General features: G+C 37.4%; 2 protein-coding genes across 7 annotated transcripts in view; one reads left to right on the plus strand and one right to left on the minus strand.

Moving 5' to 3' along the window:
- Window positions 1-6,347: 6,347 nt before the first annotated feature.
- On the minus strand, window positions 6,348-27,255 carry CTR9 (CTR9 component of Paf1/RNA polymerase II complex). Its single transcript, XM_075425983.1, has 25 exons — window positions 27,129-27,255; window positions 24,901-24,999; window positions 24,057-24,296; window positions 23,495-23,612; window positions 22,756-22,845; window positions 21,505-21,653; window positions 18,834-18,941; window positions 18,273-18,380; window positions 17,921-18,157; window positions 17,121-17,210; window positions 16,888-17,016; window positions 16,599-16,782; window positions 15,947-16,035; window positions 15,491-15,676; window positions 15,226-15,313; window positions 14,835-14,983; window positions 12,686-12,802; window positions 12,367-12,512; window positions 11,123-11,194; window positions 9,786-9,921; window positions 9,131-9,277; window positions 8,537-8,694; window positions 8,156-8,252; window positions 7,709-7,821; window positions 6,348-7,445 (listed from the first exon to the last, which is right to left on the minus strand). The coding sequence occupies exons 1-25, from the start codon at window positions 27,171-27,173 to the stop codon at window positions 7,037-7,039; spliced, it is 3,504 nt and encodes a 1,167-aa protein (XP_075282098.1). The 5' UTR covers window positions 27,174-27,255; the 3' UTR covers window positions 6,348-7,036.
- A 111-nt stretch (window positions 27,256-27,366) lies between these two features.
- The window catches only part of IRAG1 (inositol 1,4,5-triphosphate receptor associated 1), a 121,333-nt gene continuing 120,899 nt past the window's right edge, over window positions 27,367-27,800 (plus strand). For all 6 annotated transcript variants that reach the window (XM_075426473.1, XM_075426467.1, XM_075426471.1 and 3 more), the window contains exon 1: window positions 27,367-27,650. The gene's annotated coding sequence lies outside the window, so the exon portion shown is untranslated. The remainder of the gene's footprint in view (window positions 27,651-27,800) is intronic.

The raw sequence follows: 27,800 nt of genomic DNA on the forward strand, positions 1-27,800 counted from the left end.
TATTAAATAGCATAACTATAATAGTAATAACTGTAAAAATACTGCATTACTATTAAAACCAACTATAAAAATTATGAATAAATATTACTTAAAATAGCAGATAGAGATCTGAACAAGTCGGCGTTCCAGTATTTTAGGTACTGTACAACTCTGTAAGAAATCATCTTGGCCCAAAGCAGCTTAAATTCTATTCAAGTCACACAAATTGTGAAAAGGGTAAAAAGACTGAGTGACTGTTCTTCTGCACAGAAGTATTAGTGCTACGTAAAATTCAGGTCTCCTGATATACAATTTGTAGCCCACCTCTTTGCCCACCTCCTTGTTCACTATGCTTTCTTACACTTCTTACATTTCTTAAAAGTAGCATCAAAGACAAAAATGTATGAAAACAGAAACCGCTATATCATTTCAGCTCAAGTAAAGAAATGGAACATTCTGCAAAATTGCAATTGAAGGTAACTGCTAGTATTTGTAGGCAATTTAGACCAAGGCAGTAAGCAATTTAAAATTTGCAGTTCTTTTTTACTGAGAATAATTTCTATGCATGCAAACACTATAGATGTTACCAACCTTTCTCTTATATATAAGCTTGCATTGCAGGTGAGCCTTGGGTTCTTCTGGGATCACAGCACTATTTGAATGAACTGGACAAATCAGCTTAGATGTATGATGTAGACATACCACAGCAGTTCGGACAGGTGGTCAAGGCACGTTTTTCTCTACATGCTGCATTAAAACTTAACTTCCATTAGGAATGCACACAACTCCACTGATAATGCTGCTGCTTATACAAGAAAGCACCTCTGCAACTGCAACCATGGAGTGCTGTTCTTATGTGTAAACGATTTTCTGTCTCTAGATGATGTCTTTTGCAATACTTTTTTTTTTTTAAATGTGTATGTTGCTTGATTTTACCATTACAATTCCTATTCTCTGGTTTTACAGTTGAATAGATCAATAGCTCTTGCATATGCACCGAAAAGAAAAGCCTTTCCCCTGCACTGCTTAAGGACAATGGAAATTGAAACACTCATGGGCAAAGCAAATGTCTCTGGGCATTATTTATGAATAATTAAGCACAGAGCTAAAGAAAGCCAAGATAGAAGATCAAAGTTAGAAATATGGAGGCCCAGGTAATTGAGTAGCAAGACCATAAATAATAAAGTACTAATCTGACACCTTTTCTTTTTGCTTCTTTCCTTCCCTGTCCCTTCTAGTGATACCATTTTGTTTATATCGCAAAACTTAATTACCTTACATTTGTAACTCAGCTAATGCCTGTAAGGCTCTTCTGCCTTGCACAAACCATGAACAGCCTACAGATTGAAGAAAGAGACGAGGAACACTCCAGGAAAGAGTGTTAAGACTCTTGCAAATATACATTGCTTCCCCTGATGCAGCGACCATAAAACAGATCAATGCAGATGAGGACTAGTCTGTATGAATACTCGGCAGAAAACCGAGTGCATCCAGGTATACATGTACAGAAATGCCTTTTATTGTCTGATCAGCACAGTCTTCATCTACAAGGAACATTTAATAGAAACTCAGCTAAGTGATAATAATCTGAAAAAGGTGAGATTTGACCAGAAGTAAGCTCTGATATCAAGAGACAAATTCCAACTTTTTTAGCTCATCAGAAGAGTGAACAAGCTGAGTACCTCTGTTAGGACATCATCAAAAGCAGACAAATATGGCCCAGAAGCAATCTGTAACCACCATTAAGTGCAAGTTTTCTTAACAAGTATGTCCTTGCTGAAATTTAGTAATAGGTATGCTGGAAGATAAAAGTGTATGTCTCTGGGAAATCAAGATAATTTTTACTAAAATCACCAATTTGTGCATAAATATTCTTAGTTCCTGCAAACACAAACGAGACATACTTCCTCTTTCCTTTTTAGTTCTAGAAAATGGCTGCTGACAATAATTCTTCCTCTTTAGCTGGTCCAGGACAGCTTCCTACAAGATAGAAGAATGCTACCTTTTGATTAGACAGACTCCCGTGACAATGGGACAGTATGACAGATACATTCAGCGGAGCCAGTTTAGAACAGTTTGAACTCTATTGAAAGTTGGAACAAAACAGAATTATCTGTCTTGAAAGAGTGGAGATGGATGAAGAGATGTTTCATATTCTCTGATGCATCTTCAAAATGGGTAGTAAACCGTCACCAGTGCAAGAAAAGTCAAGACCGGTATGTATCAATACCTTGCGTCTGCTTAAAAGAGTCCTGCTCGAAGCAGTCTGATGATTTCACAGTGCCTGTATACCCAGAACCTTCAGGTGCAAAGGTGAGAAGACACCAAAGAATTTCCTCTCAACAGATTTGTGGCAACAGCCAGAGGGAATACAGCATTGCAAGAGATTGTTCTGAAACTACAATCACTTCCGTCCTGTTGTCAGAGAGTGAGCAGCTAGCAAAGATTAGGTTCTCTACTACTAGCTCTATGACCTAAATTAGAAAGTCATTTATGCATTAGAAAATAGGTCTAAGCCAGAATGTTCCAGACTGTATCTGTCTGAAGGTATTGTGTGACCAGTGAACTGCACCTTTGACAGGACACCAGTGATCTTAGCCCTAAATCCAGAGTGGAGCCATGATACTCCTCAACATGTCCAGGAACACTTTGGCTGTTGTAATTACCGTGTGGTTATTTGCACAGCCTTAAACAGATGTAAGAGAGCAGATTAATGAGCTAAGAACTCCAAAAGGTTCAAAAAAACTTTAAAGAGCAAGAGCATTACTTGTACCCTTTTAAGGCAACACAAAACACCACTGAAGTCACTGCCATGTGACACTCACCCTAAGGTGCTAACCAGAAACTGTTTCTTTGACTAAAGCAGGGTATTTGTAATTTCGGTCAACAAGGAATGGGTTGAAAGGTATGAGACTCTCAACACATCTGGAGTTCAATCAACATCATAACAATGTTGAGGGCATCTCCAAACAGTCAGATACAGCAACATGCATAAGATAATGATGATACATATTTAGAAGCAGCAATATAGACTTTAGCATGTATAACTTCAAATGGAGTTCTAAGAAAAAGTTAAACTCAATCAAGTGTGCCAATATGATATAGCTTGCAGGCCAAATACTTAGCCAGTCCCAAGCTCTGGAGGTTGCAGAGAAAGGAGTTTTTGCCTAAGGGTAAAGGAAAAATTAAAAAGGGGAAGAACACAACCCCAAAGGACAGGTCTATCCCTGACAATAGAATCAGTGTAATTCAAATAACATAACTTTGATGAGCATTTTTAACTTCTCTAGTAGTTATGGATCAAAGGAAAACAAGATGTGCATAACTATACAACTATACCTCCTATAGGTTCTGCCAAGACTAAAAAAATCCTCAACTTTCACATATTTCTAGTATAAACCACACCAAGTTTGAGTGGATGCGTAGACTGAAATTCATAGATAAGATAGAAATACTACACATTTTCAGTATACTTACTTTGAATTTTTCTCCCAAGTATTCCCAAATTTGGTATCCCCTTAGATTCTGTCTCCAATTCAAATCCTCTTCTGTAGAGCAACTGCAGTGTTTAGCTAAATAATAAATTATTATTATTATTATTAGGAGAGTAGCAAATACTACTAGTTATGAGAAGAATAAGCATTTGGTTATATACCCTCTTTCACATCCATTTTGTCAACTTGTTTTGTTATCCATATTAATACTGCATTTGTCCTTGCTGACTGCAGCTTCAGCTGTAGGAATTTTTCCTGGTAACTTTTGAATTCAAGATTCATTTACTGTAAGCTAGCTACTACTATCCACGAAGTAGGTCATGGGAGCTCTACATTATGAGAGCAAAGAAACTGCAGAAAGTAGGGAGGAAATCTGTTTCAGAAAGCCTGCAAGTTTTAATATAAGATGTCAATAGTATTAATCAGCTCCCTAGGAAAAGGCTTTGCTACAATAAACACTAAACAGTGAAATATTTAGAGTGGAAAGCAACTTCTTAGCAGAAAGAGGCCCCTCCTTATAAAAAGAACTGATATCATTCTAGCTGTGCTCCTACTATGTCAGTACATTCCCAAATATATTCCTGCACCTCCCCTCTACGTGGAAAGACTACTGTTGTTTTCACAGTTAAATTAGCAGACGTGGACATTTAGAAAGAAAATTAATCCATTTATGCACAGATGCCTTGTTACTCAGCAGTGACAGCTAATCCTTCCCACCAAGTACCGACCTGGAAAAGTTGCTGAAAAACTTGAGCAGGTGGATCAAAACGAAAAAACAAATACCTCAGACCACACAACAACTCAGCCACTTTAATTTTTTTTAAGTTACATTCTAAGTGTTTGTTCTGTGAAGGGCCTAGTGTATATGTCAGGATTCTTTTTTTTTTTTTTTTTTTAAATCAACTGCTTGCTAACAGCAAATTCTACAGAACCCTTTTCTACTGTATTCTAGAGATGTGCTCACATGTGAGGAGAGCAAAATGCTAAACTGCAACAGAGCTCAATAAGAAACACTTTTCATACAGTCATGCAACTTGTTAGTGGATGCATAACAGAAACTAGGAATAAAACACTTCTATAGCAATGCAGTATTACACTTCTAACTCTCTGTATTTTATTCTGGAATAGATTGCTGTTATAAATAAAGGAATTTAATAGCTGCAAGCCAACCACCTACTTCAGAAAGCAAGGAATGCTGCCAAGAGAATGACAGCAACATTATTCCACCACTGCACTTTCAAAAAACAAAGCCTTAGAAAATATGAGTTAAGCTAAAACACAGCTTTCTCTCCAATTACAGCAACACATGACTTTTTATATAACCTTAATCCTCCCATTAACACTCCTAATCAAAGAGAAGAAAAAAGAAAAGTTGACTTTCCCCCCCCCCCCCCTTTTGCTTAGTAAAAGCAGGGGAATTGAAGCAAACACATCTCCTACCCCCTTTCTTTCCCTGCTGATTGGTCTCTTGTGTATCATACATTTCAAGCCCTTCAAAGTCATAAACTCGTCTTACAAGCATCCTTTCTGACTGTGCAAACTAAAAAAATGCATTTACTCCTCAGACAATAGATATACAGAAACCCCTTTTATTTCACACTTACAGAAAATATTTGATTCCAACTGGATGTTAGATCTGAAGACCCATTCAACACTATCTAAAGAGCTAACTTCTATGTACAGAAAATGTATTTTGCTACATACAGCACCAAACGAAGACCTGTAGACCTTTCATAAGAAAGATATAGTTAATAACAATAGAGAAGGCTGTGATAGCGGAGATATATTTGAGGCAGAAAAAAGTTTCTAAGGTCCCACAGTAAGTGCTGTACATTTTTCTTCCTGTTGTTAAAAGCTGGTTACTCTCACACTTTCCATTGCTGCCAGTGCTCCATTTGTTTCACCTTGCATGTACTAGTTCTCCTTAGTTGCATTAATTTCCTCACACTTCTTCATAGCTTCATAAGTGAAGCAGTGTGACATCAAGCACACATACCTCATCTATCCACTGCTTCCTTGTGACTTTGAAAGAGGTGAGCACCTCGGTCATGACTCTCTTGATAGGAGAATCACTGCCTACGAGGGCCACCAATTTTCCTCAAGCGCATGTTTTCAAAGCTATCTAGCTTCCATTCTTGGACTGTGGCACATCTTCCACCTAAGTGACTATATCAACAAGACGACTGAGTTAAGTTTTGCTGTAATCCAGCAAGCATGATAGCGATTTTTCTATTCTGACTGTTACCAAGCATGCAAGTTTTAGGTAAGATCAAATACAGAAATTTGATACGAAACTGAGCCACGAAAAGAGACGTCTCAACGGTTCTACATCCTGCTTTGGTCTGTTATGGTTACCAACAGCCCATAAACACATGAAAAAACCATACACAATGAGAACAGCTAATGCTCACAGCAAATCAGAAATAGCAGCATGGGAAACTTAGATTTCAGTTAGTACGTGAAGTGAACGATCAGTTGTGACAATCCAGACCTAAAAACCAAGCCACATAGCTTAGGCTGTATGCTCTATTAAAACCAGTAGTAATACACTACTCAGATCTACATAATCTTCTCTTAGCGAATGCTTAATGTAGGACTTGACGACCAAGGAAAAACATTAGGGGGGCAGGGAAATCTTTTTGACTGGTGCAAAATACAGTGTCTTTCAGAACTGCAGGGAGAAATCACATTCACTTTCGTCTACAACACAGCAATTTTTCATTGTTGTTCCTGAACACATTATATGAAAGTACTTCATTACAGAAGAGATGCACTTAAGCTAAAATAAAGACTACTTCCTCAAAACATATTCCTTTGTCAGATTTGACATTTTCAGGTATTCTGCTTATACCTTTTAAGGGGGCAAAATAAATCACTCCAAGCATATAAGCAGGAACAGTTTATTGTGACATTGGCAGCTTTTCTTAAGTACCATGGAGTTCTCTACATTTCTTCTTACCTGCCAATTTAAATATTTCATCCACATCTGCAGCGTTACTTTATAAAATTTCTTTAATATCTGCATCTTTTCAACCTGATTTAATAGAAAAACAGAAGCAAAAGAACAAACTCTGGGAAACATGAGGAGTTGCACCATGGCAAATGTATTCTTTAATAGAAAGTAAGAAAATCCTCCCTACTGAACTTTATTAACAATGAGGAAAAAGATAAATATCCACAGCTCATTTTTCCATTTGGTAGAATTATAAGATCCATCTATGCACGTATAAGCGCAGAACACACAATTTTAGCCACGCTGGAACCACCTAAACAGAGATTTTATGTTCTATAGTTTTTACATGCATTCCATCCTTGATGTGGTGATTATAGTACAGGGATTCTGTTCTTCATCTACAGCAGATTCAATTTAAGAATACACCATAAGCCAACTTACAGAAACATCCATTAGTTGCTAATAGAAAGAATCACAGGAAGGTCTCACAACAGTTTACTAAAACATTAAGTTTTTTTTAAATCACAGTTTTCAAATATAAAAATTGAATTTTCCCTATACTGAAATATATTTACATGAACATTTTAAAAAGATGGTCTGTAATTTAGATTTAATCACTGTCATCTGAACCACCTTCAGACCTCTCATCGTTGGATGCTTCTGGTTCAGATTCATTACCAGATCCTCTGCCAGAACCCTCATTGTCAGATCCTCTCTCAGAATCTCTGTCCGAGTCAGCACTGTGAGAAGCTGGGTGAGATTCGTTTTCTGAACCACCGGAATGACTTCTCCCTGACTGTACAGACTCATTGTCAGACTGCTCCGAATCTGACCGCCTCCTTTTTCTAGCCGATCTGTCACTGTCAGAATCTTCCTCAGATGGGTGGACGCTGGACCTCCTTGGACTCCCTGCCTCGCTACCAGATTTGTTTCTGTTATCAGAATCACTATCAGAAACAATGCGTTTGCTATGCTGCCGCTCCCCATCATCTGAATCACTGTTGCTATTCCTAGCATGTCTGTAGGGAAAAGAAAAAAAATCCAGAATTAAAAGATGCTATCCTTAGCTTAAAAATAAAGTTAGACACCAGTATTTGAGTAATGCTAGTGTAATCAGAATGAGAAGAATGAGTGGAATTAATTTGCAGTGGAAAGTGATGTTGTGAGTACAATGAAAGGTTTCTCATTATCTTCACATTATCTCATTATTGTTAACACTGCAGTTTCTCTTGAAAGCGTGCATTGAAACTTTAGTACATACAAAGTTAATTAAGGTTCCTACCCATCATCAGCAATTTTGAGTTTATCCTCATCAGAAGAATCATCACTTGATGAAATGATGGCTTTTGATTTGATCTTTCCTTTCATTGAAGGAGGCAGACGTTCTGGTTTGGGCTGTATAAGGGAAAAACAAAGGACTGCTTGTTCATGTGGCTGGTTAAAGCACAGCATCCAAACATAGAAACATATTCAGAAAACCACATGTGCTTTTAACAGTTCTTCTAAAGTCATCAGAACTTTCCATTTACTATCACTTAATTCTAGACAGCTTCAGACATATCCTTTTCACCCTTGAAGCAGCAACAGCAACAGGGCAGAAGGATAAAAATAAGCTCGAAGGCAGTTTTCTAGAAGTAGTTTCGTTGTAATTTTCAACATTAATAAATCTCTCTTGACTAGGGAGATGCATACTTAGGAAAGTGATGCAGTTATTCAGGGTTTAACTTACAGCCTTCTTTTTCTCTGCTTTGGGTGGACGTCGTTTTTTAGGTCTTGGACCATTTTCATGTTCTTCATCGTCACTCCCCTCATCTGCCTTCTGGGGTCTTAAACAGAAACATATTTTATATGACGTAAAGCATAATATCACAAAAAAATGTAACACATGCAAAAATAAAAGTCTCCAGAAATGTCCAGTTTACCAAGTGTTACTCATGCTTCTTTTGCAGAGTGGCTGCTTAAATCCTATAACGTGCATGTGTAAATAAAAATTAATCATGTGACCTCATGACAACAGTGCATTTTTTAAATCATTAAGAAAGACTGCATGAGAATATACTTAAAAAACATACTATTTCTCAGGGAACTCTAACACTGAAGTATCAGTTACCTCCTCCTCTTCTTCTTCTTTCTCTCACCCTCCTCTTCTTCCCCATCTTGTTCGCTACCACTGCCCTTCCTCTTCTTTTTCTTTCTAGACACGGGCAAATCTTCATCACTGTCATCATTGACGAACTCATCAAATTCCCCCGCTCCTTTTTTGGAACGCTATAATAAATAAGAGCCCCACAATATAGCCTATTATTCACCTTCCAGTTAAAAAGCTACCAGAAAACAATTCAAAAAAGAAATTTTAACTGAATATATTTTCGAAGATATGAAAACACAGACCTTTGTGCCAGCTTTCCCATAATCTGTAGATTGATATCATTAAGAGACTGATTCCACATTTGCACTTAATAGAATAATGAACTTCTGCTATTTTAACAATTTAGTAGAACAGATTTTGACAATGCCAATGTGCTTGGAACTTCTCAGTACTAGCTTTCAATTTTTGCATTTGGGTATTAAACCTGTGCAATTTCACTCCATGGAGCCTAGGAGTTTGAAATTAAAACCTGTGCTACTGCAAGAGACCATATACATATCAAAAGCGGAAAATGAAGGAGATTAAAAAAAAAAAAAAAGAAGTTTTTGTTTTTACCCTGCCTCCACCACCACCACGTTTTTTCTCCTTTGATCCTTCTACTTCACCAGTGAACATCAGAATATTCTTGGTTTTCTCCACATATTGAGCTCTTTGTTCCAGAAGTTTCTTCTGTTCTTCTTTTTCTCTTAGGCGCTTCTCTTCCTGAAACAGAGAGAAAACTAAGCATTACTATTGTGTCTGCAGCATTGCAGTGTTACAACTGCAAGCGCATAAATTATTTGCTGACAAGAAACTGGAAAATTGACTTTAGACAGTCTATATCACAGCAGAAGGTCCAATTGGAAAAAAAAAAAATTCTTCTACAAGCCTATGCTGAAGTAGGCAAAAGTCCAGAAGAACTGTTGCACCAAGTACTTCCTCATCCAGCCTGTCAGTACAGAAATTGGATTGCAGACCTTCTAGGGCACCAATTTTATTTCACTATAAAAACTAAAATCTATTTCTGAGGCTAAGGGGAAGAAAGAGTGAGTATCACCTGTTCACTATAACATTTTCTGCTAGCATTTACTGTACTACAAAAAATAGCTACTAGACATTTTATCAGTAACGCCAGGTACTACCACAGAGCATATATATTGTTGATATACTGTTTAATAATAAAGTATACTTTTCAAAAAGATATAGCATACAGAATGTAACAGAATAAAACCTGTTCTTTAAGTAGTTTTTGGCGAAGCAGCTCCTTTTCCTGCTCTTGCTTCGCACGTAGCTCCCTCTCTTCCTCATCCTGCTTGCGTGCCCGAGCCACATGATACTGGGCTTGACTCAGTAAGTCAGAGCACTGCCTGTAACAAGCAATGTTTTCAAACAAAGGAAGGTGGCAGACAAATACTACAACAAGAAACCATTTTATAAAGAGCATGAATCACAACAGTACGTTCATATTGCCTCAAAAAGAAAAAAAAGCTACCCAAAATAGCATAACAGAAGTGTAGCACAGATTTTTGCGTAAACTAAAGCACTTTCCCGTAAGCTAATTTATCTTTAAATTGCAATATACAATTTCAGAACACACTGCTTCACACTTAAAATTTAGCCAATTTATATAAGCAAAAACACACATGAACATAAAAGGAATGATCTCAAGTAATATGGACAGCTTCAGAAATATGGTTAATAAGAACTTGTATTTAATCACTACATACTAGCAAACCCACTCAGAAAGGTAGGTAAAAAACCCAACTGTGTAAGAGTTAAGGTTGCACTAAGTGTTCAAGTCTCATGAAACATCAAAGCAAGGTGCTTTCAATACCCTCTTAGCTCATAGTACAATGATGTTTCTTTTAAGATCAAAATATTCCTGTCTGTACAAAGTGCTTTAATGATACCTATTTAATATGTACAGTGGATGATGGCCAACAGATGTTATTTGTATGAGGCTATGAAAATCTTAGAAGAATGTCCAATAAATGAAACATAGGGCCTACTAAGTGAAAAACTAAGAAATAAGCTTACAAGGAAAATGATTTGAATAGGGTTGCATACAAACTCATTACCCTGAGCAAAAGTTGAAGCAGACTAGACTTTGCAACAAATTTTTTTCGTGTTTCAATAACTGACCCATGCTATTCACCCATGAAGCACCTCAAAAAATCTACATGAAAGCAAACCTGTTACATTATCATGTTTCAAGTCAAAACAGCGAGAGCTAGAGATGTTTAACTGCACTCTCATTGGTAGCAAATTTGCCACTAAAACAGCCAAAGTTTCGCAGGCTCCATCTAATGGCAGACACCAAGTGTTGAATGTTTTAGATGACACAAAAACATCAGAAAGCAGAGAGAGGAAAATAATGAAATAGTAGTAGGGAGTAACCCTGCACTTGTATTTCTAGCGTTCTAAGAACTTGTCAGTTGAAATCTTAGAATCCAGTTTTATTATGAAAAAACAAGACAAAAACATTACATTTGATCTCTGAATGAAGGATTTGTTTGTGGTTTTGTGTTTTGTGTTTTGGAGGGGTTTTTTTGTTTGTTTGCTTTTTACCTGGCTTCTGTAGCAGCAAGTGCCAAGTCAAATCTCATCTTATCACCTACTTTACTCAAGTAACTGAAGTACCTGGACAAAAAAAACAATAAACAAAATTAAGCAAAACTGGTACTACTTACGTATTTATTGTAATTTTGCCTTAAAACAAAGCATTTACTCCTGAATTACAATCCTATAAAACTAAACTGATGAGGAAACCTCACCAATTTTCTGTGTGCAGCCCCTTTTAATACAACAGCATAAAAGTACAGAGTTCTCCACATTTAAAACATTCTGAAACCACTCTATAGCAGAACAAAAGCCCAGAAAAATTCTACAGATAATTAGAAGATATCATTTACTGGCTTTTAGTAGTAAGTACACTGCTGACCCCATCCATCACAGCTCCTTATCCATCACAGCTCAAGTGCTTGAAACCAGCATAAGAAAAGGAATGAAAACTTACTTTTTAAAACATCCTTCCAGAACAGCCACCTTGAACCTAGCTGATAGGCCCTTTTGAATACAACATACCTTCAGGTAGATGGGTAAGCTATGATGATCAGTGTTTTGAAAACATTTTCTCCAATTCATTTAAAGGAAAACAATTTTCTAACTTTCAAGATTACCACCATTTCTTCCCATATTCCAAAGACATTTTAAATGAAGTGTTTTTGTGCTAGGCTGAACTCAAATTCTTGTGCATATGAAGTGACAACTGGATCAGATTAATCACACTGTTTTCTGTCCAGATTAAGACACCTAAAAGATCTGAAATGCACTTAAACTGCTTCTGTTCTTAAGCCACAAGAGAGCTTAGACTTTACTTGTCAACAGGAGGGTGAAATTAGTTTTCAAGGACTACTGGTCATTAACTAGGCTTTTATAATATAAATAGATTTGGTTTTGAGCTTTATAGGTTGTTTTGAAGGAAACAGTCAAAAAAAAGTATTACATTCATAGAATAATTTCAACATTTTTTTCAACTATGCTCTTCCAGGAAGAAGTGTATCTTGGTCACTGTAATACAACATCCCTTGCGAAATACATACTGGTCACCTGGCCAAACAAAACTGGCTCTGGAGCAAAGTCTGAATCCATAGTTTTGTCAGGCCCAATCTTTGTTTACCTACTAGAAACTCTAGAGTTACATACAGTGTTTCATAGGAGATGATTGTTCGCTCTTCTAACCAGATTTGTGACCGTTTACTGTAAGGGAACAACAAAATAGATTATAATGACTAGGAATAAATCAGCTTTACCTGTGGGCTAGCTCCAGTTCTTTCACAGCATTAAGCACCTCCTTTAGATTGCTTTTTTCATCTTTCAGGACAGAGGTAGCTAGTCTCTGAAGCACTAAAGCCACGTTAAACATAAGGACTGTATCACTTGGCGCTACATGCCTGGCCTGTAAATAAAAATAATGTTTTTAAGATATGCTACAATGTGATACAGAGGTATACTGAAGTGACATACAGAGAATAAACACCATTATTTCAATACCAGACTACCAAATTTAGAGACAAACATGCATCAACTTACAGTAATTTTATTGTGATATATGATGTTTTACATTCATACCTTTAACAAAGTTTGTTTGCATTCCTGTAATTTGCCACATTTGAAGAGTGCCCGGGCCAAATATAACAATACCTCAGTATTTTGATGCTTATAGAACTTTCTGAGGCAGTTTTCATACTAAAAATGAAGAAAAAAAAAAAAATCAAAAGACGACGTGACAATGGTTAGTTATTTTGGTTAGCTAACTCCAGCAAATGTTTCTATTCCTAAAAAGCACTACTGTTCACATGCCTTCAGTTTTTTTAAAGAAGTGTGTCATGCTACATGGATGTGTCCTTTTCACGGATCAGAAAATTCTTTCTGCTATTCCATAGCAAGCACCTGATTTTTCTGGAAACTGGCAGCAGTCCCAGAGGCTCTGCAGGTCTTAAAATACAACAGAATATTTTGCAAGTACCATCTATTGTAACAAAATCCAATAAATGTGACTCTTTTTAAGAGCACTCTATTACTCTCTGCAGTATGGGGGGGGGGGGGGGGGGGAATCTATTTTCTTCACTCACACAAGACATTTTACAAATTGAAATATATTTAATGTAGTAATTCCATGTATCTGATGCAATTAGTTTAAAAAAATTCCCATCTTTCAGATAACTCCACATCAAATTGGTTCTGTCCACCTAGCTGAATAACTTGGCATGCCAAAGGATATCTAGTTGTTCTAAAGTGTAAAGGAAGACTTGTTACTATAGGTTTTATGGGTCTAGAATTAAAGCTTCAAACACTTATGAAACTTAACTGTTTCAGTAAAGAGCGCCCTTTCTTTGACATACCCTTTTCTCAAGTCATCACTCACCCTTTCCAAACCTCCAACATATTAAGAAATACAAAGTAACTTTTATTTCCAGCTCAATATAGAAACTGCCCTGAGCTGCAGTGCCTCAAGTACTACTCTTGGATGGCACTGTACTGTGAGCGCCCAATTTTCACTCACATTTAGAGTCAAAGATTTTGTATTTAGCTCAAGTCTGCCTTGAATTTGTATGCTTTATGACAGAGAACTCGCTAGATAAATCTGAGTCCAACATTGCGTATTTCAGACTGTGGTTTGCACTGACCACGTAGCGGAACCCAGGGAACAATAAAACACCTCAGTAAATAAATATATTTCTACTAACAGCTTTAATTACATCTATTAGCAAATGAGTACAATATTTTTTCTGATAAATCAAAAGGTGAAAATAATACCCAGTTTCCCCACTGTAATTCACTGCTTAAACAATTGCTGAAGTTAGATTTTCATTAGGCTTTTGTCAATAAAAACCAACAAGGTGTTAAAAAAACCAAAACCAAGAACACAGACCCCATTCAAACACAATAGAATGAATTTGATCACGTTACCAAAGCTTGTAAACAATACTTCACTGGAGGATAATGACTACTGAGGTCTTGATCAGGTTAAGAAAGGCCCAGTATCTCTTCCTTATAACTATCACAAAAAGCTTCAGGATAGCTCCAAATTAAGTATTTTTCTCAGTGTGGACTCAACAAAACAAGCTTGTTCTGAGCTTCTGTCCTGTCCACCATACGCTTTTATTTTTCAGCTTACTTGCGTGCTTCTGGTCAACTATTGAGTCAATTTAGTTACAAGAGCTTGATACTTGGAAGTTAGCTTGCTTGAGCAGGTTGAACTAGATGACCTCAACAGATTTTTTCCAACATGAATTACCTTGCGATGTTAACTGTGGTGAAAGAAGTCATGGCACAGTCAGCTTTTCAGACAGCTCTGATTGTTATTTATGCAATCATTCGCAAGAACAAAAATAGTAAGTGTTACTATTAAGAAAATGCCAGCAGCAAATTGCATTTACTTACTTCAGTAACATCTGAATGTAAATCACATACAGTGAACTACACTGACTGAAACCTCTCTGACTGTAAATTAACTCCAAGACCAAAATTCTAACCCAATTATGTTTTAACTCTGCTACCAAAAAAACCAGTGTACAAGTCGGTAGGCGTTTTGTTCTCTCACCCAAGTTTGGCAGTTTGTTTTTCCATCTAGACTTGACAGCCAACAGCATGCTAGAAATAGACCTACAACTTCTTAAAACATTATTCAGAAATGTTTGCAGCTGCTACTACAGCAGAGAAACATCCAGAAGTCATCTAACCCAACACATTATGTAGTTCAATTTAGAGATGTTACCATCTGCACAGCACTGATGTACTGTTTCTGTTCTACGTAGATATGTGCCAAATTCAGCCACACATCACTGATATCTGCTGTTGCCTCTCTCACTTGGGCAAAAACATCACGAGCTTCACGGAAATATCCTTTATGCGCCAAGACAGCTCCTAAGGGGAAAGTAATATGTACAGCATAAGCTTCCAGGTTCGTGTACTCCTACCAAAGAAAACAAAATATTACCTGAATAAAGTTCCCCATTGAAACCTAAGTGACATAACTGCCATATAAAAGCTATTCTTTCCTGTGCTCCACCACATAACGTTCAGGCCCTGCTAAAACAATTCCATATTAAAGCATGAAATATAAGACTATCATCACGTCTGAAGGAAAACTAGAGTCTAATATTCACCTATGCCATTAGCAGCATACAAATTCTTTGGATCATTTCTGAGTACTTGCTTGTAGATTGCTAGTGCACGGTCTTGATGACGCTTCTCCTGCAGAAAGAAGTATCCCAATTGATCACTCATTTCTATAATGGGGTACTAAAAAGATCTACCCAGAAGTTCTATGGCCTGTAAGATGCCAAACAGGCATCAATAAAAGGCTCCAAGTAGCTAACAGCATACAAAAATTAAACAAAATCACACACAGGGCAGACAGACACCCATTACTTTTTCTCTGTCTCTTGTGGGTTGATGTAGAGTCTGCAGCCAGACGTTGCCAAGAGCCAGCATGGAATACGTATCATTTTGTGTGGAGGGCTGTTTCAATATCCTTTCAAATTTCTTCTGTCCTGGACCCCACTCTTGTTTAGCCAAATGAAGATTGCCAATCAGAGACCAAGCATCTGGATGGTCCTAAATAAAAATTCACTGTAAGTTGCAAAAGCACTGTTTTCCCTTGCAAGGTTACTTTTCCAAGCACAAAATACTATTTTTCTTAGAAAGAATTCAATCTTTAAAAAAAAAAAAAAGAAACTAACAAAATACACAGAGCAAATTACAGCAGTTCTCTCTTCTTCCCCCGGTTTATGTGAACAAACAAAATAAAAATGCAGCAAAAGGAAAATAAAATTTTAAGTTAGTATTTCAAGCATTTTAACTTCGAACACTTAAAGCGTTACAAACCTGATTTATCTGAAGTGCTTCTTTAAACCAATCAGAAGCCTCATAAAAATTTCCTTTATCCCTAGCCATAGCTCCCAAACGTAAGTAGCCTAAAAATAAAAACAGAAAATAAAATAAACATCAGGAAACAGGCTAAAGTCATCTCAAACAAAGAAAATATTGGCCATGCATGAATTTCAAAAGCAATCTTTTTCTTGATCTGCTAAGGACAGCAAACATTAAAGACCCCTTGCATATTCTATTCACAATAAGACACACCACATGAAGAGGAATGTCCATCCACAGTGGCGATACAGAAATTGCAGATTTCTAACAGTTAATGTTTTTTAATTGGTTTCATAAGCTAAAGACGATTGAGAAACCTCAAAGAAAGAAGGATACACCAGTTACATAATTCTCCTCTCTCCACTTTAAACAGCTCTCCCATCTTCGCAAGCTTTGGGAAGAGTAACAGTTAGCAGGTGACAATGGAAAACAAGCAGTAAAAAAGCTACAGATTTATAGACTGGGGCATGCTGCTAGCTGCAGCTTGTTGAGCAAGGGCTACCATCTCACCTTTGCAGCAAATACCACAGGTCAGTTACTTGGGGGCAAGAGGAAGAGCAGAGTGAGTAGAAAAAACTGTGGAACTAAAATACCAAATGTTTCTTACAATCAACGTAATTAGGATGTTCTCTTAAAATGTTTTTATACAGCTTTTCCGCTTCATGAAATTCACACATCGCCTCATATAGTCTGGCAAGGTTATAGGACGTTGTTACAGAGATAGCATTGTAATAATGCTCATCATGTTCAGCTTCTGCTTTTGCACGATCCAGTGATGCCAAAAAATATTTCTAAAGTACAAAAAGAAAAAAAGGAATAAAGCACTCCAGAATATTCTTAAAGGAAGACTTCTGGGTGATCAAGAAACTCAGTTCAAACTTTGTGTAATTACATACCTTCGCTTCTCCTAGGTTTCCCAGCCTGAAGTGCAGAGCACCCACATTATTCAAAATCTCTGGTGGGACATCAGCCTGTACTTTCTCTTGCAGAATGCGTGTGGCTGTACCATAGGCTGACAGTGCACCCTTTACAAGGAAGGGGAAAGGTATGAAAGAAGTAAGAGAATGAGCTCTATGTGCTCTTATGAAAAGCACACACAAAAGCTTCACCAAGTGTGTATTAATAATACCTGTATATCAGTCTGTTCTAGAATTTGAGCTAGCTCAATCCATGCCTCTACATCATCAGGATATTGTTCTGTTACTTTCTTTAGATGTCCCTGAAAAACAGCAGTAAATAATTATGCCTCTTTGTTGACACACAAACTTATTTTTAAAAATAATTTTAAAAACGTCAAGGTATTAACCTTAACACTAAACAGATATACCCATACTGCAAAACAAGACATCCTAAACATATGCACAATTTGGTCACCAAAAAACCGCATTAGTTTCCTTCCTTTATTATTGTATTTTTCTGCAGAATGTAACACCTGCTTAAAGTCTTAGAGAAGCAGAAACTATTAAACCAACATGAGAAGCTAGAAAAGTGATGTCTAAAGTTTTTTTGCATTTATTTACCCAACCATATAGATTTAAAAATTCTTTCATTTAAAAACATAACATTGTCCCTCCAAATAAGCAAAGACAAGCTCTTTCTGGAAATCGCTAATTTGCTATCTTCATGAAATCACTAGCTAACTTACCGCCTTCAGAGAATTTTAACATATATGGGAAGAATGCTGCCATTTTCACAATATCATGGGGCTCCTAAATTCCTGGAGTTGCTTTAGCCAGAGCCCTTTAGGAGTCTCAGTTTTGTCCAGAAGCTGTGACTCTCCACAATTAAGAGCATCTCTCATGAAGCCAATATTAAATATCCTATACCTACATCCAAGTAACCTTGAGTTTTACATAACTTAATGTACAGTCTGATTTCAAGTTCTACTCTTGTATGTAAAAGTATGATGGCGGCAGAAGCAAAACTCACCTTCGCAATATCCCGTTTCTCCTGGTCTTCTGAAGCTGCATAAAGAGATCCAAGGATTTTCATAGTCTCATAATTGTTAGGATAGGCTTTCAAAACCTTCTCAAAGCATTGTGATGCATTCTCTTTGTCCCCTCGATAAATGTACATTTGACCCAGTCCAAAAAATGGAAGTACAAAAGAAGATGAGGCAAACTGAGTGGCCTGGTAATAATACTGGAAAGCTTGATCATAATCTTCCTAATTAAAAAGACGTAAATAAAGAACAGGTATTGTTTTCACAGGTAAGCTTTGTATAAACTTTTATAACTCAGATTTTTAAGTGTCATCTCAAAGGGGACTTCAAAAACCCTACCTGTACATGAAAAGACCTAGCCAGCTGATAACAACTCTCTGCCTGCATTGCTTCAACTTCTGTATTATGGAAAGCATGAAGAGCCAAGTGTTGTACTTTACCGTAGTCCTGAAAAAAAGGAAGTTCAATGAAATTTTAAAGCCTTCACTTTATGGTCAAGTGTTTTATTGTTTAAACAAGCATAGCTGGAAAATACAAGAAAGCTTTAGCCATAGCACTGACTAAACTAATAACAATAGATTTAGTTTTAGTGGTTACTGTTCTTTTCTCTATTTCATATTTTAAAACATGGAAGAAGGGGGAAGAGGAAAAAAATAAATCCAAAAACCCTTCAGGACACAAAGGTGACCTTGACTTAAGAAAAAAGTGTACTTTTTCTTGGCTTTCTTCAGAAAAGTTTATACAAAATTTAAGTCAAACACTTCACACTTGTCCATTAAGATTAACAGTTCCATATTAGGCACCACTTAGCCTGATGAAATGAGATTGAATCTAACACTGGAAGCCTTGCTGTTCAGAGATTATCAACTACTAAATTGTAAAATTCCATAGACCTCTTACCTTCTTGAAGAAGAAGTGATTAGCCAAGTGATTCAACACCATCGGATTACTGGGATCAATTGTGTAAGCCCTAGAGAGGAGTTGAACACCATTCTTGATGGAATCAGCCTAAAAGAAACATTGACAGGTATCAGCAGCATCTCAATAGCTGTATGTTATTAACATCGTCAAAACTATTCTTCAGTCTAGGCGGCTGCAGGAACTCTGACAAAACCTTGCTGGACTCACAGGAAAAAAATTAAATTCAGCTACTAGCTTTTCTCCCTGCAGCATACAGACAGAAAATGGGAAATGAAACCACCATGCAGGGATGAAAAAGAGCAGAGCAGCACTTTCTACGGAAAACAAAACAAACAAACCTTAGTCTTGGTGTCCTTTGACATTTCACACTTACACCCTGATAGCCTCCCTTCTACTGTTCAATGTCCTCGGTTTCTGCTTGGTTTAGATTTCAGCCTTTTACACAATTTGTTGAACAGTGAAATGAAAATATTCTCATGTTCAAATTCTAAACAAGAACTTCAGACATTGAATTGAGTTACTAAAACTTAAGTTCTAATTAAAAAAATGATACAAGTTTGTGATGTTTACATAGGGATATCTTTATATCAACTTATTCTTTTCTAAAGAAACTTCACAGTTTAAAGGAAGTTTTCCATGGGTACATATTTGACTTACCTAGAAGTTCAAATACCTAACTGATAAAGTTAACTGCTATTTATTTGGGACACCCATGAAATCTATATCACAAGCATGTCAACTTAAATCTGTATTTATTTCTGAATAGAAACACCAAGAATGGTATCTAGTAATCATGTAACATCTGTGCTTTACTTTACAATTATTATCAGCAGAGAGCTATCTTATCAGATCAGCTTTTATGAGATTGAGACATAAGATCAAGACCAATAGACAGATAAAAAACATAATTTGTTTGAAAAGGCACTATCTTTCCAAACCTAGCATAACGATATACCTTGATCAGTAGACACTATATCATTCTTCGTTCAATTTTCAAAGGCAAAGAGGTTTTATAATTACACTATTTGTATGTCCAAGTTCTCCAATAATTTGAGTCTCACATCCAATTTCAACCAAACCCAATAGATGGTTAGAGGTCTCAAAGCTGCTAAGCACTTTCATTAAAGAAAACCAGAAATAAGACAGACCTCAATGAGAACACAGTGTAATCACAACCTTAATTTGACATCATAACATCTTCTAGGAGGGAGAAACATTAGAAATATCCAAGCACAGAAGAGATGTCAATTAGTAGTTTGCAACTCAGAGAGTATCTTTTCCCCAGAGAAAGTGTTCTTCCTTCCCCATGTCAACTCTTCAATGTTATACTAACTATGCAGTGCAAGTTGTCAAAACAGTTTGAAACAAAGCACAGATCATACATTTCTTACAAAGAACAAAAAACATATTTGAGTGGCTCAGCTTTTAATCACAGCTTTTCAAAACTATTTTTCAAAGCTTAAGGTGAGTGGGCTCATCCCTTGACTTTGGTCAAAATACCTTCAGGAAAAGAAAGAGATACCAGGTTTCATTATTTTCTCACTCATGAAATTATTAAAATTTGACTTTAGAGTATTTTTAGTTGTGCCTCTAGTTTTAGGAAAGAGAACTCTCGTGTCCACATGTTTTGGAATTCTTCATGGAAGTCTTCAGATTTCTTTTTTTCCCCCACGAGGTAGTAAACCAAGTAGTTTTCAGACTTTCTGTGCTAACAAAAGATCTTTCTAGGGACCTATGCATTCTACAGATAGCGTTAACAGTAATTTTTAGCAACATACAATTAAGTAACAATTTTTGATTTTTAAAAATACTTAAAGGTCCCATCCTCCACTGATAACTTCCTTAGCGTGGATTAACCATCTCCAATCTTATGATCCCAATTTAACTACATAAGCATATGTATTTTTCTAGTGATACAACATCTAGAGAGGTAGGATCACCACTTGACTGTAGTTTCATCAGCCTAGTTAAAATTTGTTCTTGCCTATTCTTTGGTTTACCACGTGACATGCATGCCAAGGCAGCTTAAATAAGCTTTCAAACAAGTGTTAAAGTTGTATGTTGCTTTATGCTCAGGACTAATCTCCTGGGACGTCTTTTACCTTGATCTTCCTTTTAGCATGATGTTCTTTCAAAAAAATTCCTGATGCTCTGGAATAAGAGCTGCCATAGCAAGTGAGGTGTCCAAGTATCTGAGGACTTTCAGAGCATCCTGAGTACAAACTGATTTAGTTAACCTTCACAGAGTCACAAATTACTAAGGCTGGCTACTGTACATATTATAACTATTGCTCATTAGATTCCTGAAATCAATACTTTTGGGGTTTTTAAGTGATTGCACATGCATTCACATATCTCACCATGGATTTTTACTATTTTAATTAAATTAGTTAACCTAGCACTGTTTTTCTGTACTTAACACCTCAATAAGCAAGAGTTGAAGACTTCTAACAACAGAAGTTATTCAGTATGTGCTGCTTACATCACAAGTACCCATCTATAACATCATTCAATAGTGACATACACTTAAAATGATTTAACCACAAAAGTTATTACCCCTTTTAAAAACTGACTACCTTTCGAATGATAAAAAGGTTTTTTTTCAGATAAGAAGTAAACTAAGTATATATTCTTGTTAAGTCAGACCCACCTCTTTATTATTGAGTTCCAGAACAGCCAGTCCAACCAAAGCCCCTACACATTTTGAATTTAGCTCCAGAGCCCTGCTGAATGCTAAGCGAGCTTTTTCCAACTTGTTCAGTTTCACGAAGCAGTGGCCCATACCTAATCGAACCTCAGCTAGAGAACAAGATGACACCATTTAGAATCCCAAAGTTTCAACTTTATGATTTTTTTTTTTACATTGTGGACATCAATTAAAGTAAAAGCAGAATTTTTAATATTTCTTTAAAACCTGTAAAGCCATCTAACGATTTACTGTTTTTAAAGGCAGCCTCCCACACTTCGCAGCAAAACCAACTTTAACAGATTCATAAGACTATTTCCTCACACACTCCCCAGAACATTGGTCTATATCTCCAAAAGACTCTGACACTAAGCAAATAAATTACTTTTATGGAAATGTATTAAAAAATAATAGAGGAAGGCATTAAAAAATTGCAAGATGAAAGGGCTTATGCAGGGTAAGTTCACCTGAGACTAGGAGGCCTTCAGAAAACAGACAAACAACTAGACATTTCTCCCCAAATGATCAACTGATTCACTGCTAAAAATGCTGTTTATCATTCTATAACTTCCATGATCATGTACAGATGACTAATACAGAGAATTCACATCATATTGCCCTTTCAGACTGCCTGTGAACTAAGAATTCAGAAACATTTATATACAGCAATTTCAAATCTGTGTCTATGTGAAACAGGGGAGTGAAAGAAAGATGTTTGTTTAAAAGTACGGCTTGCATTGCCAAATCCACTTTTGCAGCAATGATTCTTATGCTAAATCAGATTACAGAATACACATCAACTTTGCAATAAATTATTTTTCGTACAGGTTACGGCAAAGTATGCCACATCTCTCAAGAGACTTTAGAGTATTTATTACTCCATGAGCTCACGGATAGGTTCTGCAACAGTCTTGAACAGTTCCCCCCCAACCCCATACATTTTTAACTTCTCTTACATGCAACTTCTCATTTTCTAATAGCTATTTAAAAGGCAAAAATTACAAAAAATGAAAAGCATTTTCTTAAACACAATTTCCTTCTCTAACAATTAAGAAACACTTCAAGACAACAAATCCCTGAACTCCTCTATAATGAGGGTTGGGGTTTTTTTGAGAGATATAGAACTCAAAAAAGCCCTTCAGTATATGAATTAGGAAGACTGAAGTTAATTTGCAAGCACAACAAATACTTACACTAGCAAATACTTTGTCTTACCTGGGCAACCTGGATTGGTACGCAATGCTTTCTTGTAGTAGGCAAGGGCTCCTCTATAATCTTTCTTATTGAAAGAAATGCATGCTTTACCTGTTATAACATATCAGTTTTGAATAAATCAGAAATATAAACAAAGCAGTTATAAATCAGAAGCTCATACATATCACCTGGTAAACTTGTGCTGTGCCGATTTTCAAAAGTTACAGTTAACAACTAACAGAAAATTAAGACAGATACAACTTTTATTGTCTTTGATGATGTCAAGTACATAAAAAAACCCCACAAGGGAACACCTTAAATTTACATTTTCATAGTTTTCTATGGAAACATAATTCCTTCCTGGTCCAGAGGAAAGGCACTTACTAAGACTAGATCAATTAGCGAACAAATTAAAATGCAAGTGTTACACCCCGCTGACACCTCACTAATGGTACCTTTACCTCCAATGGAGTATACAGTTCATCGGCATCATCAGGGAAACATAAGTAGTTGGACTGGATGTATGCCCACAGTTCTCAGATGATGCTAGGCAACATTATACTTTTTCCTAGCTCTTCCACCTACGTACACTTCCCAAGTTTAAAGTAATCTCCGTCACATGTTTCTGGTCAAAAGCGCACACTTCTTTATCAGATTCTTTCTCTCTGCTCACATATGCACCCTCTTCTTAAGCACAAAATTAATTCCAAAACTCAACTGGAGAGACCAGGTTTTTATACAAATACCAACAAACCCATACCAAGAAGGGCAGGAATATTATTTGGGGACTGGTTGAGCACAAAGTGGAATTGTGCATCAGCTTGGTCCATCTTATCACCTTCAAGCAGACAAAAGCAGGCTCTTCCCAACAAGTGATTCTAGATAAGGAAAAAAATTTGCTATACATTTATCTTTGTAAAATATGAAGATCAGACTACGTGAAAGATTAACTAGCTATACTATAATGTTTTATACAATTAATTTATTTCTATTATATCAGGAGGAAAAATAAAACAAAAAGGGTCTTTATCATCTACTTCTAAAGTTCATGTATTATCAAGCAAGAGAGTAACAACCAATCCTTCCTTCCCAACCCCCAAAAGGTGACTGACATAGTCCTATCAGGTGTCCCAAGCTAGAGATGATTATTACTGGTGGCACTGCACACATTTCAGATGCTTACAAGTTTTGCTTACATGTACTACACTGACAGACTTTAAAACCTGAGCGGTTTCTATCTTCCCTTTAGTGAATAAACACTTGTTTTCTTTACAATCACTAAATAAGTTACAAATACTGATTTAAACAGATTCTGGTTTTACCTGATCATACATGATAATTTTGTCAGCCATAGTATACAACAAGGTAGCTTGCGTAATGAGCTCCTTCTTGTTATCTTTGTTCTTCTCCTTTCGAGCCTGCTGTACATAGTATGCTGCCAGTGTATCCAGACACGTCATCTGATCTTTTTCATGGTCTCTATAGTCCAAGTTACCATCTATGCGTGCAGCTTCCAAAAGCTTGACAAAGTCTTCTGTTTTCCCTTGTTTGTAGTATTCCAGCTATAAAACATAGAGTTTTAACAGACAACACCACCCCAGCAAGTAACTTATCAAGTTCATGCTTTGGGTGTCACAGATTCTTTTTCCAGAACGTAAGGATAAATCAGACATAAACGTAGGGATAATCAGACAAAGGCATTCAGATACCGACAAATATTTTTCTGTCATCACCCCAACTTTGTATTTTTACATTAAAACACAAGCCTTACAGCTATTTATAAGTGAAGAATCAAACTGTTTTTGCTCTGAACTTCTTTGACTTTTTGCACATTTCACCATACTTTGCATAGTATAGATACTGCCCCTCCTTTTTTATGAATTGCATAATCAAAGACACAAACCAGGAAAACTATGGATTGAGAAAAAAAAAACCAAAAACTTAGAAAGCAGGCATCAAGAAGAATTGCTTCAAGAAAAAAAGATTAAATTAAAATCATAATATGCGCATGTCAAATCAGAAATATCTGGCCTAGAACCAGTGACTGAATAATCCCATTAAGTTCCTGTTCAGAATTCAGTTATCTCTGGTGATAAAAGGAATTGGAAATTATTATTTGATTATCTGAATATAATATCTAAATATAAAATTTGCATATATACTAACCGCTAAGGCAATCCATATGTGCAGTTGAGTATGTTCCTGTTTCAGTATACTGATAACTTCATCACCCTCAGGTAACTGATCAAAGTCAAGCTCGATAACCTAGAACCAAACAATACAGATTTTCTTTCCACAAAGCACTAACAATGTTATCTACCATTGAGCCCAAAGGAAGCGGGACATTTCAGAGCACAAAACAAAAACAATTATTTGTGTTTAAACAAAGTTATGGACAATGAAAGAATGATAATGCATTGTATTCTCTACAAGACAAAAGTGATAACCTCTCACAAATATCAGAGAAAAGACAGACTAATGTTTGGGATACTAATCAGGGAGAATAAGTAGAGATGCTTACTCAACTTCTTTCACTACTGACTTCACACTCAGAATTTTTGCAGTTCAGCTAATAACCAACTTGACCACACACTGTTGAATTTCTACAACTCCTCCTACAGGTAATACAAAGATCTCAGATACAGTCAAAATCTTTCAAGTAATCAGGTGTCAGAGAATTAACACCCAAGACTTATCTCGGAGCACTGAAGTTTTGCAAAGTCATCTTTATGCCAAATAAAATTAAGATATCAAAGTGGCAAAGATTATAAAGAACTGACTGCGTTTCTGAATATTGACAACCACAGTCATCATGAGCAAAAGACATCAACAACTTTTCATCATGCAGACATTATTTTGCAAGTACTATTTTCTCATGTGTCTACTCCTCTCTTATGGAAGATAAGGAAAAAGGAACAGATATCCCCAAGTTGGGATGTTTGGGAACACAATTTAACTGCCTGTTAGTTCACTCGCTACTCAGTTATGCTGCCTTTAGTATTGGTCATCTATGATACAATTTAATTTTACAGCAAGGAAGAGGTGCCGTTGTTGTACCCAGGCTCGTATACTGTTTACCAATGCAGGAACTCTTTCTCTGAAGACTGAACTAGAGGAATCCAGTTTATAAGGGCTTATAGTTTTGGCTATGCAAAACTTCAGAGTACCAGCAAAAATATTTCCGCTACTATTGTCAATTTTAGTTTGAGTTTGTCTCCCACAGTAAGTCCTATTTGACAGATAATGATGTTTTTAAATTTAGGGAACCCTCATCTACAAAATAAAAGTTCATAATGAGAAATAGGTATTACCAACACAGCAAATAAAAATGGAAGTACTAGAAAGGCAGTAAAAAAAAAAAAAAAATCTCTTTTGTAGCAATCCTTAGTGATGTGATTCAGAACTTCAGGATCAAAGTAGTCCTAGCCATAACTTGAACATCAGCACCAAGATCAACTGTTCATACTGACACCTCAGACAGAATTTTCTGTCACAGAGAAAAAAGCCCCCCAACACGTAACCTACGGAGAGCAAAGTACCTTTGGAGACTTAAAAACTCAATTACAGTCGTATGGAAATTCGTTCACAAAAACATTCTTCAATCTATAAGCAGTATGTTTCAACACCTTATTCAGCTACAGTATTAATTTACTACCTGCTATGGAATGACTTAACTTCAAATTTTACAATACCCTGTAAATTTCCAAATACTTCTCTTAAATCTTAACCTTAGCTTGTGACAGTCTACCTTGGATAAAGAAGAGTTAAATAAATTTCTAAACTCACACTGAAACAACTTCACAGAGTGGACCAACTACCCTACCTGTGTCTATATGCTGATTTAGGAACACGCATACTGTTTATTAACCAGCGCAGTCACAAAAATCAGCATCTAAGGAACTAAACGGAGAATTCTGCTGGACAAGGTCACCATACAGTAAACACAAACTAAAGATTAGACACTGCTCCCAGCAGGGTCTTCAGTCCCGAGTGCTGCATATGTTTGAAGCACGTATTGTGGGAGAGCAGGCTGCCCGTTTTCCACAGACGCGCGGCACTGAAGGACCCCGGACAGACCGCCCGTTCCCAGCGGCTCTCCCCGACCAGCACGCCACTAAGCACGCACGGGAGATCACGGCTGGCACCGGTCAGACATCGTTCACCGAGGAGCACCGGCGAAGGCAGGTTTTGGTTCTTTTCCGCAAAGCGACACACCTGTGACCCCAGCAACTTATTGCGCTCAGGGAAGGGAGCGACACTCCCCCTCGAGCCCCGGACAAAACTACGGAAGGAAGCGGCGAAAGACCGCGCGCCGGCACCCACCACAAAGCGCACCCCTTCCTCCCCCCTCCCCGGGACCAGGCCGCGCCGCCGCCTCCCAGCCCCCGACTCGCCTCATCGGTGTCCCGGAGAGGGATCTCAATAGAGCCCCGCGACATGATGGCGACGCCGCTCCCCGCCGAGCCGCCAGCACGCAACAGCCCGTTCCGCGTGCACTTCCCCTCACAAACACCGACTGACCCGGACGTGCTCGGGCAAAGGGCGGGAGAGGCAAGCTGGCTCCGCCCCCGAAGCGCAACAAGCCAATCCCAGAGACGCACGAGCCTCGATGGCCGCCTCGCGGCCCTGTGTGAGGAAGAGGGAGGGTGGCCTTCGAGGCCGGGCGCGCGCGGCCCTGTTGCTGCGGCAACGGCGGCCTCGCGGGCGCCCCTCAGCGAGCGGCGAGGCACTGGCGGGCTAGGCCGGGGCACCGGGGCCGGGAGCCCGCCCTGTCCCCGCCCCAGGCTGGAGCACTACGTGTTGCGCTGTGTGACCGGCTGGGCGGCTGCTCACAGCGGTCTTCCCTGTGGTGGCCTTTTAAAACGTGAGCAGTCTCTTCAGGACAGAGTGAAGGCTTATTTGGGACTTGCAGACAGGTATTAGTCCCACTAATTTATACAGATATATTGCATACTTGCCTACAGAAATATATAATACCAAGAGATAATGCTGTTTATTTGTACACGTGTGCACTGATAAATTGAATAGATTTGCATCTGGCTGTTCTCTGGTCTTGAGACCATGAC

This window comes from Opisthocomus hoazin, chromosome 7 (genome assembly GCF_030867145.1).
Source record: "Opisthocomus hoazin isolate bOpiHoa1 chromosome 7, bOpiHoa1.hap1, whole genome shotgun sequence".
Taxonomy (NCBI): domain Eukaryota; kingdom Metazoa; phylum Chordata; class Aves; order Opisthocomiformes; family Opisthocomidae; genus Opisthocomus; species Opisthocomus hoazin.